The following is a 20,726-nucleotide window of genomic DNA, read 5'->3' as shown; positions in this document are numbered from 1 at the left end:
GGGCGCTGGGGATGGCTCTGTGGCCTCTGCCTCAGGTGCTAGAATGGCTCTAGATGCAACAGAGCGACGCCTCAGAGGGGCAGAACATCGCCCCCTAGTGGGCATGCCGGGTGGATCCCGGTCAGGCGCATGCGGGAGTCTGTCTGACTGCCTCCCCATTTCCAGCTTTGGAAAAATGAAAAAAAAAAAAAAATCCGCTTGACCTGTGGTGGTGCAGTGGGATAAAGCATCAACCTGGAATGATGAGGTTGCGGGTTCAAAACCCTGGGCTTGCCCGGTCAAGGCACATATGGGAGTTGATGCTTGCTGCTCCTCCCTCTTTCTCTCTCTCTCTCTCCCTCTCTCTCCTCTCTGAAAATTGAATAAAGTCTTAAAAAAAAAATCCCTGACCCTACCTTCATCTGGCTACTGTCCCTGGAGCTTTAGCTTAGAATTCAGAAAGAGTCTTTCTGAATATATAGTGCCCCCTGTAATGCATAGTTCAGGACATAAAGGCAGGGTACCCACTTTTAGTATAAATAACAAAAAGAAAAAGCATGCTAGGGTCTCAGGAAGAATGGCTGAAAACAGTCTTCTGAGGGAAGGAGGGCTGGTGTCAGCAACATGGAATGTTCTCATCTTAGCAGCTGCCAATTTTCCAGCAGGGAAAGCCCAGCTGGCGACATCACTCAGGCAAGTGAGTCATCTGGCCAGGAGGACCTCTGACCCACCCCTTTTCTGGTGGGGACTGAGCTCTCTTTTGGAAACAACTGCTGAACTCTCCCAGAACGTTGTCAGCTCAAGGTTTCTCTTTTGACTTAGGACAGAAAGTATGCAGGAGATTCTTGGAGTTTTTGTTGCAATGTTTCTACACTGTAACTATCACTTAGTCTTTGAAGGCTTCTGAGGAAGCACTTGAGCATGTTGATTCATTTCCTGCCAAGCCATTTTCTATGTAAATGAATAAAAGAAAGCAAATTCTCTTTAAAGAGAAATTCCAGCACCATCTGTCTAAAAGACTGTGCTTTCCTCCATTGAATTTTCTTGGCATCTTTGTTAAATACCAAATGACCATAGGACTCTATATTTATTCCATTGGTCTACTCTACGGCTATACTATTGCCAGTACACCATCTTGATTACTGCGACTTTGTAGTTAGTTTTGAAATCAAGAAGTGTGCATCCTCCAACTTCATTATTTTTCAAGATAATTTTGGCTATTCTGGTTCTCTAACATTTCTGTATGAATTTTAGGATAGTATTATCCATTTCTACAAAGAAGAAAGCTGGGATTCTCTTAGATCTTAAGTTTTTTCAACGTTTGGTAGTTTTAAAAGTGTAAGTCTTGTGCACCTTTTGTGAAATTCATCCCCAAGTATTTTATTCTTTCAGATGCTACTTTAATTGGAAGTGCTTTATACTTTTACATTTTCGTACATGTGAATATACTGCTCACTCGAAAGTTGACTAATTGCAGTGAAAAGCCATTGTCATAGGTCAGGTTTCCCAGGAAACAGACTTGAACATGGAAATTTGCCTTCAAGTTTATTGTGGTGTGCTCTTGGCAACATCACAGAAAATAAAGGAAGCAGGACTAGGTGGAGGAAGTTGAACTGTGATGCAGTATTAATCACACAGGGAAATGCAGAGCTGAAATGGCCCTTCAGAGTTGTCCCAAATTAAGGCAAAAGATCCACCAGTCATTGGAGGTACACTGTCCCCTGAGAAGGGGTGTAACTGTGGGCAATGCAGCTCCTTTCGGCCAAATATAATTTGTGGGAAGAGACTACTGATCAGAGGTCAGTCAAAACTCAGGAGCTGAGGAATGAACATGCCTGGGTCTCTGGAGCTGTATACCGTGGCTTACACGACACCAGTTCTCAGATTTTAGTGTACACCAAAATCTACTCAAGGGTCCCACCTCGTTTCTGATTCAGTAGGTGTGGGTCTGGAGTCAGAATCTGCATTTCTAGCAAGTTCTAAGTGATACTGATGGTGCTGGTCTAGGGATTACACACTGAAAACCATTAGATTATATCTTACTGGGTTAAGTTAGCAAAGTTGAATAATTTGTTAATGTTTGGTAGTTTATCATCATAAATGCTAAAAGCCTAAAATTCTCTAGTTAAATGGGTGCTCCTTATGAACTCATACTACCTTCTTTGAAAGCCTAGTTCACTGCAAACTAGACTTTCCTTACTAACACACTTTGTTAACAGGCAGTTTGTTTACAGAGGACAGGAAAATTCCATCCCTTTTTCTTCAGTCTGTAAGCCTCAATAATTCTCCCATCTCTAAACGGGATAAACAAATCATTAAAGGGACTGTTCTATGATGAGAGCCAGTTTATTTCATCCTAACTCCATTTTCATCAAAATGTCAATCAGTGACAGGACAGCTGAGGGGCAGACCGTGAAGACAAGATGAATGTCCTGCAAAGAATCTGACACTTATGGGATGTTTAGGACGTGCTTGGTACAGAGCTAAGTACTTCCTCATACATTACTGAATTCGGCTCACTGGCACCTGTACAATAGGGGTCGTTATCTTCAGTTTTACAGATGACAACACAGGCTCCACGATAGGAAGCACCTCGCCCGGGTCAAACAACTACATAGTAAGTGAAGGAGTCTGGATACAAAGTCCAGCCTTTCCGGAGACCAACCGAGTGGCTTAAAAAAAAGACAAGTGTGGCGTTTTCGGGGTACTTGATGCTGCGCCAAGCAAAGCCGTCGGTGCCTTCAGGAAGTGATGTAACTCAGCGCAGTCAGGGCCCACGGCCGCGGGGCGCACTGGGGCCATGGGGCTGCCATCCACGCGTGGGACGTCAGCGGAAGACCATCTGGAGAGGGCCAAGTCTTTGCTGACACCTGACGGACGATGAAAAGCCAGCCAGCGAGCCCTGACGGGGCAGCTCAGCTGTTTGAAGTGTCCTCCCACACGCCAAGCTTGCGGGTTCGATCCCGGGTCAGGGTGCACACAAGAACCTACCGTGAGTGCACGAATAGCTGGAACAAGTCGTTTCTCTTCCCCCACCAACCATCCCCGCCCTCTCTTTTCTGTCCTTTTAAAATAAGTAAAAAATTTTTAAAATAGCCTGACCTGTGGTGGCGCAGGGGAGAAAGCGTAGACCTGGAAATGCTGAGGTCGCCGGTTCGAAACCCTGGGCTTGCCTGGTCAAGGCACATATGGGAGTTGATGCTTCCTGCTCCTCCCCCCTTTCTCTCTCTCTCTCCTCTCTAAAATGAATAAAAAGAAATTAAAAAAATAAAGTTAGCCAACAAGCAGCTGGGATGGGGGCTGTTTCCAGCACAGGCAAAAGCAAGAGCAACACACACACACACACACACACACACACACACACACACACACACGATGCGAGGCCTTGGGCTTTGCCCAAAGTCGATGGGACGAAGGGAAATAAACGTAGTGGATTTGTATTCAGAAGAGTGGGGGGCGCGGAGGAGGAAGGGGGGAGGGCGTTGGCTTAGGGGCTGTTGATCCCGGAGGGAAAGGGCAAAGGCCGGCCGAGCGCGGAGCTGGGGGCCAGGGCACGTGGCCGGAGGGAGGGCCCGGTCCAACGACAGCGGCCACCCCGCCTGGCCCGGGCCGTGGCGGTGTCAGGTCCTTCTCCCCTCGGGGCCCGTGCGTGGTTGTCCCCGCAGCGCCCACCTGCTGCCATTTCTGAAATGCCAGCGCGGCCACCGAGAGGCACCGTGGATATACGGGCCAGTCCCAGGCTGCGGCGGGTGAAACACGGCCCGAGAAGCAGGGCTGCCGGGTCTGCCTGCTCGTCCCTCGGCGTCGCAGCGGCCGAAGGTGCTCAGGAGAAAGGCCGCCGGCCCTGGGTCCCCTCCCACCACGACGCGAGTCCCGCGAACACCGACAAGCCCCGGCAGTTCCAAAGCCGGCGGGGAGAAGCGATGCCCACAACCGCTTCCTTCCAGACACTTCTTAAAAGCGAGAGAGACGACGCCGCGAACGCGCGGGAAAAACCTTCAACGCCTTCACTCGCCTCCCATTCGCTAATCCCGCTGTCGTTCCAGACGACCCGCCCCCACTGCTGGCGGGCGATGTTCTTATTGGCTGGCTTCCGCCAGCTCTTCGCCATCATTGGTCCGTCCCTCCGTTCGTCAGGCTCGGCCGCGGACACAGGTGAAGAGCTGCGCCTGGCCGGGTCCCCGCTCGCACACAGGCGCATCCGAATTGAGGCTCGAGGCCCCGCCCCCACGTGCCGTGTGCAAAAACAAACAGCCGTTAGGGAGGAGGTGCCGGGGGGCGGGGTCTAGCTAGAAGGAGACGCGCGATTGGGCAGCCGCCTAGGTTCAAACTAGCAAGACGAGCGGCCATTGGCCAAGGTGACGCGAGGCGGGCCCCGGTTATTGTCCGGTCTTCGGCGGCGTCTGCGGCAGTGGCGGCGGCGGTCGGTGCTGCGGGAGCAGCGGCGGCGGCGGCGGCTCGGCAGGAGTGAGAGCGGAGCGGCCGAGACCATGGTGAGGGCGGCAGCGGGGCGGGCAGGAGGCGGCTGGCGGGCCGAGGCTGGGGGGCCTGAGCGGGCGGCAGCACCTCCGCCGCCGGCGAGCGAGTTGGAGCGCCGAGTCGTGTGCGGCGGGGACGCGCGGGTCCCGAAGGCGTCCTGGGGCCGCGCAGCGCCGGTGCCCCAGCCCTCCGGCGGGCGCGCGAGACTCAGGTCCGCCCGGCCGGCCCCGCGGGTGCTGTCCGTGGTCACGCGCGTCCTGGCGATGCGCTGTCCCCCGGTGTCCCTTTCCCGGCAGCTAAAAATACTGGAGCCGCTGAGTTGCCATCCAATCCCTTCGATTCTTAAACCCGAGCGGAACTGAGCCTCGTCCGCTACCGGAACGTGCGAGGGTCCCGAGTGGAGTGCAATCCGGCTCTGCACGGGGATGCTGCCCACCGAGCGCCGAGCCCGGGGCGGTCCGGACTCGGTTCCGGGAGTGACACGTGTATTCGAGCGAATGCACACGCCGAGTCCGGGGGGCTGCGGAAAGGGGGCCTTTGCGGTGCAAGGTGCATAGTCCCAGAAGTTTGTGGCGCCGCCGAAGCCGGATCGTGTCGGTGTCAGCAGTGCATTCGGACCCTGCAGCCCAGGATTCTAAAGGCTGAGTTTGTGTCTTGCTTCCTTAAAAAGGCAAAGCGAGTAGATAAAACAAATATGTATGATGGACGAAACGGCTTAAGAGGAGTGGACTGGGACGCCTGCGGCGATTTGCAGTGGGTGGCTTGTCATTGATAATAGTTCTCAGTTGATAATGCAGCTGTAGAGAGACACTGATTCGAGTTTTTAGACCAGGCACCAGTTGAGAGGTGGTTGAATGTTCTAAACCAGGGCAGGCAGCTGAAAGAATCCTGTAAGGAATGAGTGAGGATTTGTTGTTGTTCCTTGACCTGACCTCAGAGATCAAAATACTATGTGCTATGGCCAGAAATTATGCGACTATATGAGGCATCCTGGAAGAAGGGAAGAAGTCTAGAGAGCCTCTGTTCTCACTGTTAGACTAGTCCACGGGTAGATTGTTATATGAATTAGTTCTTAGACTTCTGCTTCTAGTACCTGCCGTAGCCTTTTTTCTGAATGTATAATTTTTAGAGGTAAATTAACTGACACCTGCACTTAGCAGGTATACTGTTTGGCAGATAAAATGTATTATGCTCACTTTGTTAAAGATGGTACTGCCCACGTGAGGCCGTTGCCCAGGTGATATTAATGTGTGTTGAGAATCCTTGTAGCCTGGGGCTTGGTTTTGGGATTAAGCCTTTCCCACCCTTTTTGATGTGGGGTGGTACAATCCAATCATGCCTCAGAGAAGTGACTTTGTATTAGAGACTTCCCTATTTTGTATATTGGATTAGAGATTGTGAAGCTACAATATAAAATGGGGGCAGAACGAGAGTTTGCCTTCTTGGTTCCTGGGATGATTAGCATGAGAGAGCAGAGGGAGCAGAGCAGAGAGCAGAAAGAGGCCATGTGGCCAGGAGAAGCAGCCAGGAAGCCGGAGTGCTGAGTGAGATGCCCGTTTGTGTAGAGTTTGTATCTGGGATAAGGAAGGAGATGGGGAACTGAGGAGAATAAGGCTGGTGAGCTAGAAACCTTTGATTCTAGGAAACTCGGATAAGTCAGTGGCTTTGTGAGCACTGAATGTGAGTGGGTTTTGGAGCCCAGTGTGTATTTTTACTTGCCCGCTGGGTGCAAGCTAGAATTAAAGACTGGCCCACCAGTTTGTGGCTCCGTTGTTTCTTTACCGACTGTCCGAATCCAATGCGAACCTGCATGGGCCGGGCTGCTTTGATGGTGGCCCTGGCCATGGATACTGGCCTTACATATACTCGTTTGATTTCTAACTTAAAAAAATTTTAAGGAAAGCATTAAAGAGGGGAAATGCCATTCAGAGCTTACCCCCTACTTCAGAAATAGAGAGCATCAGACTGGGTCACAGAGGAACCAGGTTCGAGACCCCCGAGGTCACTGGCTTGAGCATGGGCTCATCAGCTTAAGCCCAAGGTCCCTGGCTCGAGCAAGGGGTCACTGGGTCTGCTGTAGTCCCCCCCCCCCAGGCATATATGAGAATGCAATCAATGAACAACTATGATGCCTCAACGAAGAATTGATGCTTCTCATCCCTCTCGTTTCCTGTCTGTCCCTCTCTTTGTCACACACACACACACACACACACACGCACACACATACACACAAAATAGAGACCCTTAAACAGCTAGCCAATCTTGTAAACTCATTTCTTCTTTTAACTAGTTTTTTCTACTGTGAAGAAATAATAAATTTAAATGGTAAAATCAGGCAGTCCAAAAGAGAACATTGGTTTCCCCTCTAGTCAGACCCCTAATACTGTATTTCCTCTCCAGAGGCAGTAACTTTCTAACTTACTGTGTGACCTAGAATGTAAGTGTACACACACACTGTAATCCCCCATTTCTACATAAAGGAGCTAGCTCCCTGTACTTGTATATCTCTTGTCTTTTCCATGAAGAAATATGTTTTGTGGGTCGTTTTTTTTTTTTTTTCCTGTTTTTTTTTTGTGGGTTGTTCTTTATCAGCACACATCTATACCTCATTTGTTGAAATGGCTGAGTAATATAGTAAGTGCTCACTCAACGGTTGTGGGTAGGTTCTGCGACTTTATAAAGTTATCTGATGTTAAATGTTGAGGCCTTGGCTGGGTGGCTCAGTGGTAAAGTGTCTGACTGACGTGTGGATGTCCCAGGTTCAATTCTTAGGGCACACAGGAGAAGCGCCCATCTGCTTCTCCACCCCTCCCCCTTTTGCTTCTCTCTCTCTCTCTCTCTCTCTCTCTCCCCCTCCCTCCCTCCCTCCCTTCCTCTCTCTCCCCTCCTCCCCTCCTGTAGCCAGGTTGGTCCGGTCACTGAGGATGGCTCCATGGCCTCTGCCTCAGGCGCTAAAAGAATGGCTCCAGTTGCAACGGAGCAAGGACCTAGATGTGCAGAGCATTCCCGCTAGTGGGCTTGCCGGATGGATTTCGGTGGGTTGGAGCACATGTGGGAGTCTACCTCTGCCTCCCCTCCTCTCACTAAATTAAAAAAACAAAACAAAACAAAACTGTTGAACAAAAAGGCGTATTCAAAGACTTGCAGTGTTTTATTGAGTTTATGTACCATGTCCTAATAATAAACATTAAGGTATTGCAGAAATATTTCTTTTCTATCAGTGGAAAATAGTATTTGTTTATGTTTGAAAGTTTTTAAGTCATTGATTTTAGAGAGAGAAAAGAAACATCGATTTAGTGTTCCACTTTTTAATTGATTTCCTGCATGTGCCTTGACCGGGATAGGACCAGCAACCTTTGTGCTTTGAGATGATGCTCTAACCAACCAAGCTATCCACCCAGGGCTATTGGTTGATCCTTTTTTTTGTTTGTTTTTTTCTTTTTTTAAAAAAGATTTTATTTATTAACTTTAGAGAGAGAGGTGGAGAGAAGTATCAACTCATAGTAGTTGCTGCTTGTACATATATGCGCCTTGAGCCAGCAAGCCCAGGGTTTAGAATCAGCGACCTCAGCATTCCAGGTAGATGCTTTATCCACTGCACCTCCCCAGGTCAGGCTATTGGTTGATTCTTTTACGTGCCTTGACCAGGACCAAATCTTGGATTGTTGGCCCTGACCAGGCGGTGGCGCAGTGGATCGAGCATCGGACTGGGATGCAGAGGACCCAGGTTCGAGACCCCGAGGTCGCCAGCTTGAGCTCAGGCTCATCTGGTTTGAGCATAGCTCACCAGCTTGGACCCAAGGTTACTGGCTCGAGTGAGGGGTCCTCGGTCTGCTGAAGGCCTGTGGTCAAGGCACATATGAGAAAGCAATCAATGAACAACTAAGGTGTCGCAGCAAAAAGATGATGATTGATGCTTCTCATCTCTCTCTCTGTTCCTGTCTGTCTGTCCCTGTCTATCCCTCTCTCTGTCCCTGTAAAAAAAAAAAAAGATCTTGGAGTGTTGGTATGATGTTCTAACCAACTGAGCTACCTGGCCACAGCTGCAAGTCTTTTTTTTTTTTTAATTGTAAAATATACATGACATAAAACTTACATTTGTAAGTATTCAGTGTAGTGGCACTAAGTACATTAACCTTGTACATCCATCACTGCCAGTCATCTCCAAAACATTTTCATCTTCTCAAACTGGGTCTCTCCATCTGCCCCTCTCCAAGTCTCTGCCACCACCATCTGCTTTCTGTCCCTGTGATTTTGACTAGGGACCTCATATAAGTGGAAGTATACAACATTTGTCCTGTGACTGGCTTGTTTCATTCAGCATAATGTCTTTCAGGTTCATTTCTATTGTAGCCTAGGTGAGAATTTCCTTCCTTTTTACAGCTGAATACTATTTTTTAATTTATCTATCGGTGAACCTTGAGCTGTTTTCATCTTTTGGCTATTGAGAATAATGCTGCTATGAACAGGGCTGTACTGATACCGGTTCCAGTCCCTGCTTCAATTCTTTTGGTATATATACCGAGAAGTGCATTTTCTAGATAATATGGTAATTCTGTGTTTAATTTTTTTAAGTTTTTTTTTACATGCTTCTTTTCTTTGTAGAAGAGTTAAGTTCTGAATATTTCTGTGTAAATTATATATTGACATTTAAAAAAAATTATTTCCAACATTTCTAGCATAAAAGTTACATGGATTTGCCTGACCTATGGTGGAGCACTTAGAAACTCTGGGCTTTCTGGGTCAAAGCATGTGCAAGAAGCAACTGCTATTGAGTTGATACTTCCCACCCCAGCCCCCATCTCTCTCTCTCTCTCTCTCTCTCTCTCTCTCTCTCTCTCCTTTCTCTCCTTTCTCTCGCTCTTTTTCCTTTCTTTAAAATCAATAAATAAAATATTTTTTAAAATGCAACCAGGAGGGCCTAGCGTGCGGAGGACCCGGGTTCGATTCCCGGCCAGGGCACACAGGAGAAGCGCCCATTTGCTTCTCCACCCCCCGCCGCGCCTTCCTCTCTGTCTCTCTCTTCCCCTCCCGCAGCCAAGGCTCCATTGGAGCAAAGATGGCCTGGGCGCTGGGGATGGCTCTGTGGCCTCTGCCTCAGGCGCTAGAGTGGCTCTGGTCGCAACATGGCGACGCCCAGGATGGGCAGAGCATCGCCCCCTGGTGGGCAGAGCGTTGCCCCTGGTGGGCGTGCTGGGTGGATCCTGGTCGGGCGCATGCGGGAGTCTGTCTGACTGTCTCTCCCTGTTTCCAGCTTCAGAAAAATGGAAAAAAATAAATAAATAAATAAATAAAATGCAACCAGGAGGTTCACTGTGTATAGAGCATCGGACTGGTACACGGAGGACCCACGTAGGAAACCTCAAGGTTTCTGGCTTGATAGCCCCCCCTCACCCAGTCAAGGCACACATGAGAAAGCAATCAATGAACGACTAAGGTGCTGCAACGAAGAATTTTATTTATTTTTTATGGAGACAGAGTCATCAATCATCAGTTTTCTTTGCGACACCTAAGTTGTTCATTGATTGCTTTCTCATATGTGCCTTGACCGTGAGGCTTCAGCAGACTGAGTAACCCCTTGCTCGAGCCAGCGACCTTGAGTCCAAGCTGGTGAGCTATGCTCAAACCAGATGAGCCCACGCTCAAGCTGGCAACCTTGGGGTCTCAAACCTGGGTCCTCCACATCCCAGTCCAACACTCTATCCACTGCACCACCGCCTGGCCAGGCCTGCAGTGGAGAATTGATTCTTCTCATCTCTCTCCCTTCCTGTCTGTCTGTCCCTATCTGTCCCTCTCTCTGACTCTGTCTCTGTTAAAAAAAAAAAAAACTTAAAAAAAAATAAAAAGTTACATTGACTTCATGAAGATTCTTCAGCCTGAAACTTGAAAACTGTGTTCAAATTTTTAGCAATTTAATTTTAAATAAGTAAGGTTTGATTTCATTTTTTATATAAATTAATAAATGGTAATATAACACATGTATGTTGTGTGTATATTCACATTATTTATATAAAATTGAGGGAGTCAATCACCTAGATTTTTTCTTTTTTTAGATTTTTTAACTAAAGTAAAACTAGAAAAAAAAAATTTTCTGAATATTTTTCAAATAGCATCTTTATCTGAAGCCTTTTTCATGTAGGCTGGAGGCAAAGCTGGCAAAGACAGTGGGAAGGCCAAGGCTAAAGCAGTGTCTCGCTCACAGAGAGCTGGGCTACAGGTAATGTATCCATGATGTAGTTCATTATTAAATTATTTCCTTCACTGTTGTAATTTCATGACCCATAGATGTTTCATTAGTTACAAAAATGTACTACTGACCTTTAATAATGAGATTAACTGGTCAAAATTTAAATACTAAAACAATTATCTTTTTTTTATATATAAAGCAATTATCTTTTAATTTGTATTGTCTTCTTTCAAATGAGAACAAGTTATGAAAAAGTTTTAAATGAATTGGGTCATTTTGTTCTCTTAAAATCTATTATTTCTAGATTATAATTATGTTCTTGATTCTTTTATAAATTGTATCACGGAAAGGAGCCTGCTGTGGTTTTCTTCTGAGGAAGGTATTTGTAGTGGTGCACTAACTTTCAGGATGAGACAGAATTTTTGGTAGAATAACTAATTATCCATTAGTTCTCTGATTATTTCCCCAATAGCTTAGTTTTAGACTGATACACTTGAAACTATATATTTTCAAACTTCATCTGATTGAATAATTGTACCTTTAATCCACAAACTAAAATATTTCTGAATGAGTAAGAATTGTCCTTTCTATATAAGAGACATTTATAAACAGGAAAGTTTGAAGGCCAGACTCGAAGGTTTGGATTTTATCCTCTTGGCAGTGGTGAGCCACTGACAGTTTTTGAGCAAGAGGCTGTCGTGAGCTAAGTGGTCCTGAAGGAAGGGGGACAGAAACTTACACTTGATGGGTACATTCTGTATTTTTAGAATTTATTTGAAGTGGGAGATGGGAGACAGATGGAGGCTATTGCAATAGTTGTAAGAGGAAGGTAATACATATTTGAATTCAAGGGGGACAGATAGTAGCAGGAGTCGTGTCTGTGCTCCCAGGAAGTAAGAGGACAGGTACAGTGTGAGAGGAAAGTCACAGGTTTCCGTAAGTCTGAGAACTAAGGGACACAGGAGTTTGTGGTAGGAGCAGGTTATGAGATTTAAGAATTTAAGTGGAGTCATTTTGAAGTTCCATCAAAACAACCATGTGAAAATGTCCATGAGTTGTAGATTTGAGTCCAGCTTTCCAAGAAAGGTGATCAGAAGTGTTACAATTTAAAATTTCTGGCCCTGGCTGGTTGGCTCAGCGGTAGAGTGTTGGCCTGGCGTGCAGGAGTTCCGGGTTTGTTTGTTTGTTTGTTTGTTTTTTAAATTTTTTTTTAAAATTTATTCATTTAAGAGAGGAGAGGAGAGTGTGTGTGTGAGAGAGAGAGAGAGAGAAAGGGGGAGGAGCAGGAAGCATCAACTCCAGTATGTGCCTTGACCACACAAGTGCAGGGCTTCGAACCGGCAACCTCAGAGTTTCAGGTCAACATTTTATCCACTGCGCCACCACAGGTCAGGCTGTTTGTTTGTTTTTAAATGTTTTTTTATTTATTTTATTTATTGATTTTTAGAGAGAGGGGAAAGAGAGAGAGAGAAGGGGGAGGAGCAGGAAGCATCAACTCCCATATGTGCCTTGACCAGGCAAGCCCAAGGTTTCGAACCGGCAACCTCAGTGTTCCAGGTCGACAGTTTATCCCACTGCGCCACCACAGGTCAGGCCGGAGTCCTGGGTTTGATTCCCAGCCAGGGCATACAGGAGAAGCACCCATCTGCTTCTCCACCCCTCCCCCTCTCCTTCCTCTCTGTCTCTCTCTTCCCCTCCCGCAGCCAAGGCTCCATTGGAGCAAAGTTGGCCCGGGCGCTGAAGATGGCTCTGTGGCCTCTGCCTCAGGCGCTAGAATGGCTCTGGTTGCAACAGAGCAACGCCCCAGAGGGGCAGAGCATCGCTCCATGGTGGGCATGCTGGGTGGATCTCGGTGGGGCGCATGCGGGAATCTATCTGACTGCCTCCCCCCACCCCCCCACCCGCTTCTCACTTTAGAAAAATATAATAAATAAATAATCATTTCTGTAAAATTGATAGTTCATGCTATGAATGAGTTTCCAAATAGAACATGAGAAAGGAACACAAGGACACTGGTGGACCCCCGAGAAACACACAGAAAAAACTGAGGAGTGAGTAGTCATAGTTCAGAGGAAATATTAGAACTCTCTGTAATCTGCAACTGAAGAAATGGATTTTTAGGTCCTACTATGTGTTTTGGGGAGTAAGAAATATATCCTGCTCTTAGCAAGCTCAGAATTACTTAGGGAAGGAATGTAAACCCTCCCCTCCCTACTCTACTCCCCACCCCCAAAATTATGCCTTTTCTCTTTAAGGATGCCATCTAGAGGTTGCTAATACATTTGGTCATTAAACTGTCACCTCTGGCCCTGGCTGGATAGCTTGGTTGGTTAGAGCATCGTCCTACAGCACAGAGGTTGCCAGTTTGATCCCCTGTCTGGGCACATACAGGACTCTCCCACTCTCTCCCTTCACCTCCCTAAAATCAGTAAAATAAACATTTAAAAGAAAACTTTAAAAAATGTCACTTCTGGTCTTTAAGAGCAGCACTAACCAGAAGCCACGTTTGGGAGAAAATGGGTGACTAGAAGGGCAGGATTTCAGGATTTGCTTTTACGTTTTGCTTTGGAAAGGAGGTCTCGGCCGTAACTGGACACAGTCACCAGAGACACATGGAGAAGGAAGTGTGTGGAAGGAAAGGACCCTGTGGAGAGGAAGAAATTGGAGCTGTTGGAGTGGTGGGGCCAGAAACAGGGTGAGGAGGGTCCATAAGAAGTCGGTAGGGGATAGCACAGATCAGAGGGATTAGGGTATTTTGGAAATGAGAAAGGACCCATTCTCAGAAAGTAGAGTCACAATGAGAGAATGCGTTGGGTTTTTTTCTCAGGCAGCTTTTGACTGAGGAAAGAGAAAATGGAATTGGGGCTGAAGGCAAGTGATGGCGTTTCAGAGTCACACGAGGCTATTATATGAAGGACTTCACCAGATAACGTATACAGTCAGAGGCCACATGGAATGTGCACTTGATGACTGCACAGCCGAGTTTCTCTTCGTTTCATGAGGACACTCCATATTATGCAGAAACTAATTGTAAAAACCTGTGTTGGTTCATGTTCTTTAAACTTTTATTCCCTCCTCAGAAGGGTAAAAGCGGGCAGAGAGATTTGGGGCTGATTACTAGGACACAACACACAGGCCTTAGGAGCTGCTAATTGCCCAATAGGTTTGGCTTCTGATATAGGTGACCAAATTTTTTAACTTTGCTTTACTCATTATTTGCCTTTGATGACGCTCAGTGGTGCGATGTTAAGACTCTTCAGTGCCTCCCATTCAGATGGTGTCTCTTTCAGTTTCCCGTGGGCCGCATCCACAGACATTTGAAGACTCGCACCACCAGCCACGGAAGGGTCGGGGCCACCGCAGCCGTGTACAGTGCTGCAATCCTGGAGTACCTCACTGCTGAGGTGTGTGGTGTGTTAGACATGGAAGTCCAAAAGTCCCAAACTAGAAACAGCTGGAACTATGGAATAAGGGTTTGAAACATAAGATATGTCTGCTCATTGGTCTCTTTAATAGCAATTTTAGATGTCTTTTTATTTTTATTTTTTTTATTGTTTTTAACAGAGACAGAGAGTCAGAGAGAGGGATAGATAGGGACAGACAGGCCCCCTTTTTTTTTTTTTTACAGAGAGAGAGTGTCAGATAGGGACAGACAGACAGGAAGGGAGAGAGATGGAGAGATGAGAAACATCAATTCTTCATGGCGGTTCCTTAGTTGTTTATTGGTTATTGATTGGTTTCTTATATGTGCCTTGACCAGGGGGCTACAGCAGACCGAGTGATCCCCTGCTCGAGCCAGCGACCTTGGGCTCAAGCTGGTGACCTCGGGGTCTCGAACCTGGGTCCTCCACATCCCAGTCTGACGCTCTATCCACTGCGCCACCGCCTGGTCAGGTTATTTTTAAGATTTTACTAATTGAATGGTTACTTGGGTGGGAGTCCTTAATTACTGGACCACCACTTCCTCCATCCTGGCCCCTCCTAAGGGAAACATGGGTAGCCATGAAACTCGGAGAGTTGTATTTCAAGCAAGTCACGTGTACAGGTAGCCCACCTAGTACAAACAGAAGGAAGGTCTTTACTTGAGACGGATTTAGGTTCCACCTACTTAAAATGATCTTTGCTGTCATTTCACTAACCTGAACAGGTCATTGTGTCTCGCTGAAGATTTGAAGTTGAATTACCAGTGGTTTCAGCTTTGCTGTGTCCTGCACTAGGTGTTTCATTGGCAGTGTGGTTGGTACTAGTTGAGAACCTCTTTTTCCCTCCAGGGAAGTTGGTGGGACTTCCTAGAAGGTCGAGCTCACCAGCTGCTTTTATCCGCTTTAGGAAGTAGCCCTGGCTGGGTGGCTCCATTGCTTGGAGTATTGGCCCAAAGCACAGAGGTTGCTGGTTTTATCCCCAGTCAGGGCACATACAAGATAGATGTCCCCCTCCCCCCTCTTTCTGGCTAAAATCAATAAATAAAATTTTTTTTTTAATTAAAAAACTAAAGTGAAGCAACTATGAGCTGAGACTTCTCACTGAACCCCCCCCCCCCCATGCACGTAAGATCAATAAATAGTTTTGTGGGGTTTTTTTAAGCATTTTTAAGGTCAGCTAGGACTTTGAAATTCCTCTAGTTGAAAATTTCCATTATAGAATAAAGGGCTTCTAGTTTATTGCATACAGATTATAGGACCCAGTGATGTTAACTCCAAAAAAGATTTTTTTTTTTTTTTGTATTTTTCTGAAGCTGAAAACGGGGAGAGACAGACAGACTCCCGCATGCGCCCGACCGGGATCCACCCGGCACGCCCACCAGGGGGCAATGCTCTGCCCACCAGGGGGAGATGCCCCCCCCCCCCCGGGCGTCGCTCTGCTGCGACCAGAGCCACTCTAGCGCCTGGGGCAGAGGCCAAGGAGCCATCCCCAGCGCCGGGGCCATCTTTGCTCCAATGGAGCCCCCCCCTGCGGGAGGGGAAGAGAGAGACAGAGAGGAAGGAGAGGGGGAGGGATGGAGAAGCAGATGGGTGCTTCTCCTGTGTGCCCTGGCCGGGAATCGAACCCGGGACTTCTGCACGCCAGGCCAACGCTCTACCACTGAGCCAACCGGCCAGGGCCAAAAAAGAAATTTTATTTTAATTCTTATTTATTGGTTTTAGTGAGATAGGAAGGCAGAGAGGCAGAAACATAGACCTGTTCCTGTATGTGCCCTGACCAGGGATCAGACTAGCAACCTATCAGGGTAGTGCTCTAACTATCTGGCCAGGGCAAGAAATTTTTAAATTATATTTTATCAAAAAAAAATTATATTTATATTTTATCTTTCCTACAAGTGCTAAGAAATCCCAGCCATTAAGGGCTATACAAAAATAGAGTACGTGGATATATTAAAAATTTTTTTTGGCCTGACCTGTGGTGGTGCAGTGGATCAAGCATCGACCTGGAATGCTGAGGTTGCTGGTTCAAAATCTTGGGCTTGCCCAGTCAAGGCACATATGGGAGTTGATGCTTCCTGCTCCCCCCCCCCCCCCATCTATCTCTCTGTCTCTCTTCTCTAAAATGAATAAAAATAATTTTAAAAAGGTTTTTTTGGCCTTGGCTGGTATAGAGTGTCAGTCTGGCATATGGACGTCCCAGGTTTGATTCCTGGTCAGGGCACACAGAAGTGCCCATCTGCTTCTCCCCGCCTCTTCCTCTTCCCCTACCCCTTCCACTGCCAGTAGCTCGATTGGTTTGAGCATGGACCCAGGTGCTGAGGATGGCTCAGTACTACATCATCTGCCCCAGACGGGGGTTGCCGGGTGGATCCTTATCAGGGCACATGTGGGATTCTGCCTATTTTCCCTCCTTCTCACCAAAAAAATTAAAATATAATATTTTTTTTTCTAGATGTTCACATTTAGAATCTTGGTTAAGGAATTAAATTGTCTCTTGGCCTTTCTATAGAAATAACTTTTGCTCAAGTTTCTAGCACATAAAATATTAAAAGGCCAAATGAAGTAATGAGAGCTTTATAAAAGCATTATAAAAATAGGAGTGAAAGAATGAATTTTGGAATTTATGGACATTCTTATGACTTCTCCATGAATGGCAAGGGTACTTAAAAAGAAACTGTTCTCGGGAATCTGTTTGTTTTGTAATATATTGGATGGAACTTGTTTATATATTTATATTCCTGTTCAATGCCATGACCATTTTTGGAGGAGTGTTAATATCTCAGAATTCATTGAAATATGAAAAAGAAATGTACTGTTGGTTTCTATGTATTTTTGTGTTTTATGTACCGATGCATTGGCTGCAATTATACACTGACTCCTTAAACACCCCCCCCCCCCCCCCCGTTTGATTTGCTGTCTCTGTGCCTCGTAGGTGCTGGAGCTGGCAGGTAATGCTTCCAAAGATCTCAAAGTCAAGCGCATCACTCCCCGTCACTTGCAGCTTGCGATCCGTGGGGATGAAGAGTTGGATTCTCTTATCAAGGCTACCATAGCTGGGGGTGGTATGTATTATGACTTCTTCAGCTAGATTGTTATTGGCCTTTCTAACTAATAGATAATTCAGGTCATCAATCCAGTGCATTTCATCAGCCAATGAGAAAACTTAAAACTTAAATTCTGTAATTTAAGTTATTAAGATTTTAGGCTTCTTCTCATTATATCTGAATACTTTCCCATCTACAAGGCTACTTTTACTTGAGCAAGTCCTTTATCTAAATTTCATATATGATATTTAAAACCTGGTGTTTAAAATATTTCCCATGCTTGTTAAATTATATTTGAAAAATGATTTTGAGAAGTTGCTTAATGTGATGCTCTTGAAAATCAGGGCTGAGATATTGGATGCATGGGGATCCGGGAAGGTGAGATGTACATTGGTGTCGCTTAATCATTTTTGGGTCACCTTTGGAGAAGAACCTCTTGAAAGCTGTGGTTGCTTTTCTCCCAAAAAGCACATAAAATCACATCATTTTACATACAGTTTTAGAGGGGTTCCCAGATCCTAAAGTGGGGCTTGCCTTGGTGTAAACAGGATCAGATATGAGAGGACACGTAAGTAAATTTCATTCTTGCCTGACCAGGTGGTGGCGCAGTGGATAGAGCGTCGGACTGGGATGCGGAAGGACCCAGGTTCGAGACCCCAAGCTCACCAGCTTGAGCGCGGGCTCATCTGGCTTGAGCAAAGAGCTCACCAGCTTGGACCCAAGGTCGCTGGCTCCAGCAGGGGGTTACTCGGTCTGCTGAAGGCCCACGGTCAAGGCACATGTGAGAAAGCAATCAATGAACAACTAAGAAGTTGCAACGAGAAACTGATGATTGATGCTTCTCATCTCTCTCCGTTCCTGTCTGTCTGTCCCTGTCTATCTCTGCCTCTGTAAAAAAAAAAAAAATTTATTCTTTGTATAATTGTTCTTTTTGGCTTGAGGCACTGAAGTGGTCAGGTAGCCAGATTGACATTCTTTTCTTTTTTTTTTTTTTTACAGAGACAGAGAGGGGATAGATAGGGACAGACAGACAGGAATGGAGAGATGAGAAGCATCAATCATTAGTTTTTTCGTTGTGCGTTGCAACACCTTAATTGTTCATTGGCTGCTTTCTCATATGTGCCTTGACCGTGGGCCTTCAGCAGACCGAGTAACCCCTTTCTCAAGCCAGTGACCTTGGGCTCAAGCTGGTGAGCTTTTGCTCAAACCAGATGAGCCCTCGCTCAAGCTGGCGACCTCGGGGTCTCGAACCTGGGTCTTCCACATCCCAGTCCGATGCTCTAATTCACTGCGCCACCGCCTGGTCAGGCCAGATTAACATTCTTTTTAATAATGCATTTCTTTTCATTTCATTCTAGGTGTGATCCCTCACATCCACAAGTCTCTGATTGGAAAGAAGGGACAGCAGAAAACTGCTTAGAGAGTTGTTTTAAACCAATCCTCTTCCTCCCCGTCATTGTACTGTAACTAGGACAGAAGAAATAATGGGGATATGTGGAATTTTAAAAACAGTTAAATGGAAAAGCATAATTACTGTAGACATGGTAAAAGAAACATTTGTATGTTCTTAGACTCGAAGTTTGATAAAACTACCTTTTCACGTGGCAACAGTTATGTGTTGATTGGCTGGATTTCTCCCATGTGTTTTATACAAAAATGGCATTGATAAACCATTTTTTACAAAAATATTGGCTCAAAACTGTTCTGTTTGTGATATATTGGAAATATTTGAACCTTTAAAAATTTTTTTTTTAATTCTATTTTATTTATTCATTTTAGAGAGGAGAGACAGAGAGAGAGAAGGGGGGGAGGAGCTGGAAGCATCAACTCCCACATGTGCCTTGACCAGGCAAGCCCAGGGGTTCAAACCGGCGACCTCAGTATTTCCAGGTCGACGCTTTATCCACTGTGCCACCACAGGTCAGGCTGAATCTTTTAAAATTTTAAATTGGCTTTATATATAGATATATAGATATAGATATATAAAGGCTTGCTATATTACAAAGGCCTACTCTAACAACTTTAACATGTAAAATTGTTTTAAAGTAATCGAGACCACCTCAGAGAAGATTCTTAAAGAAATAAGGAGGCCTGGAAGAGTCAGGTATATTTGGAAAAGTTTAGTGTAGGGCACAGCATGAATGACATCTTGAGAGGATTACATACTTGGTACTTCTTTTTCATTGATTGATTTTAGAGAGGGAGGTAGAGATGGAGAGGGAAGCATTTATTTTGGGGGGGGGGTATTTTTCTTTTTTTTTTTTTAATTTTTCATTTATTGGTTTTTTTTTAGGGGGGGAGGAGCAGGAAGCATCAACTCCCATATGTGCCTTGACCGGGCAAGCCCAGGGTTTCTAACTGGCAACCTCAGCGTTCCAGGTCGACGCTTTATCCCACTGCGCCACCATAGGTCAGGCCGGAGAGGAAAGCATTTATTTGTGTCTCCTTTTTTTGAGGGAGGGGAGAGCTGCATCAACTCATTATTCCACTTGGTTGTTCCATTTCTGGCTGTGCACTCATTGTTTCTCACATGTGCCCTGACTGGGGTTAAATGTACAACCTCAGTGTGCTGGGACAGTGTTTTATCCACTGCGCCTCCGCAGGTAAACCTGCAACCTTGATGTAGGGGGACACACTCTAACCAACTGAGCTACCCATGTTTTTAATACATAGAATCTATAGTATATAAAAACAAAGTACAAGGGCTGTTCCAGGTTAAGAGAGACCAAGGACACAACAATGTGTGAACCAGGTTGGATCCTGGGGGTGTGTAGACTGGGTTAGAAAGGACCTAATTGCATATAAATTATATCTTAATAAAGCTGATTTTACAAATACCTAGGACCCTGGCCAGTTAGTTCAGTTGGTTAGAAAATCTCCCCAAAACACCAGTACCAAGATGTGGGCTTGATCCCCAGTCAGGGCACATATGGGAAGTGATCAATGAATGCACAGCTAAGTGGAACAACTGAATGCTTCTCTCTCAAAAAAAAGTTAGGCCCTGGCCAGTTGGCTCAGTGGTAGAGCATCGGCCTGGTGTGTGGAAGTCCTGGGTTCGATTCCCGGCCAGGGCACACAGGAGGAGCGCCCATCTGCTTCTCCACCCCTCCCCCTCTCCTTCCCCTGTCTCTCTCTTCCCTCTTGCAGCTGAGGCTCCATTGGAGCAAAGTTGGCCCGGGCGCTGAGGATGGCTCTATGGCCTCTGCCTCAGGTGCTAGAATGGCTCCAGCTACAACGGAGCAACGCCCCAGATGGGCAGAGCATCAGCCCCTGGTGGGCATACAGGGTGGATCCCGGTCGGGCGCATGCGGGAGTCTGTCTCTTTGCCTCCCTGCTTCTCACTTCATAAAAATACACAAACACGCAAAAACACAATTTAAAGAAAATTGTATAAAATAAAAACACATAGGACCACTAAGAGAACTCTGAATATGGACCACTCTTTAAATTTTATGGATTTTGCTTCTTTCCTAAAGCTTGATAAAAGCACCTGGTGACTTCAACCTTCTAGGAAGTCCAGCCAGCCTCCCTGGCGGTGGCTCTTGTCTTCCTGGGTCTGAGGCAACACTGTCCTCCAGGTGCTGCTCGTCTTGCCTTCTCCTGGGACCTTCATGT

At 46.2% G+C, this 20,726-nt stretch overlaps 1 protein-coding gene and 1 long non-coding RNA gene across 4 annotated transcripts in view; one reads left to right on the top strand and one right to left on the bottom strand.

Annotated features, from left to right (window-relative positions):
* H2AZ2 (H2A.Z variant histone 2) overlaps positions 1-18,721 on the top strand; it is a 113,295-nt gene extending 94,574 nt beyond the window's left edge. Inside the window, exons 3-7 of one of the 3 annotated variants that reach the window (XM_066354432.1) lie at positions 4,425-4,472; positions 10,598-10,675; positions 13,936-14,049; positions 17,000-17,129; positions 18,470-18,721. In XM_066354432.1, the coding sequence (XP_066210529.1) occupies positions 4,425-4,472; positions 10,598-10,675; positions 13,936-14,049; positions 17,000-17,129; positions 18,470-18,531 (432 nt within the window). In that variant the 3' untranslated portion in view covers positions 18,532-18,721. Of the gene's footprint in view, positions 1-4,353; positions 4,473-10,597; positions 10,676-13,935; positions 14,050-16,999; positions 17,130-18,469 lie in introns of those variants that run through there. The other 2 variants (XM_066354433.1, XM_066354434.1) reach the window with 2 other exon arrangements.
* Positions 1,512-4,156, bottom strand: LOC136383949 (uncharacterized). The gene is made up of 3 exons (XR_010747504.1): positions 3,652-4,156; positions 3,082-3,214; positions 1,512-2,966 (listed from the first exon to the last, which is right to left on the bottom strand). It is a non-coding gene; the product is annotated as an uncharacterized lncRNA (long non-coding RNA).
* Positions 18,722-20,726: the final 2,005 nt, after the last annotated feature.

Source organism: Saccopteryx leptura, chromosome 12 (genome assembly GCF_036850995.1).
Source record: "Saccopteryx leptura isolate mSacLep1 chromosome 12, mSacLep1_pri_phased_curated, whole genome shotgun sequence".
Classification (NCBI taxonomy): domain Eukaryota; kingdom Metazoa; phylum Chordata; class Mammalia; order Chiroptera; family Emballonuridae; genus Saccopteryx; species Saccopteryx leptura.
This window is presented reverse-complemented; position numbering and strand designations above follow the sequence as displayed.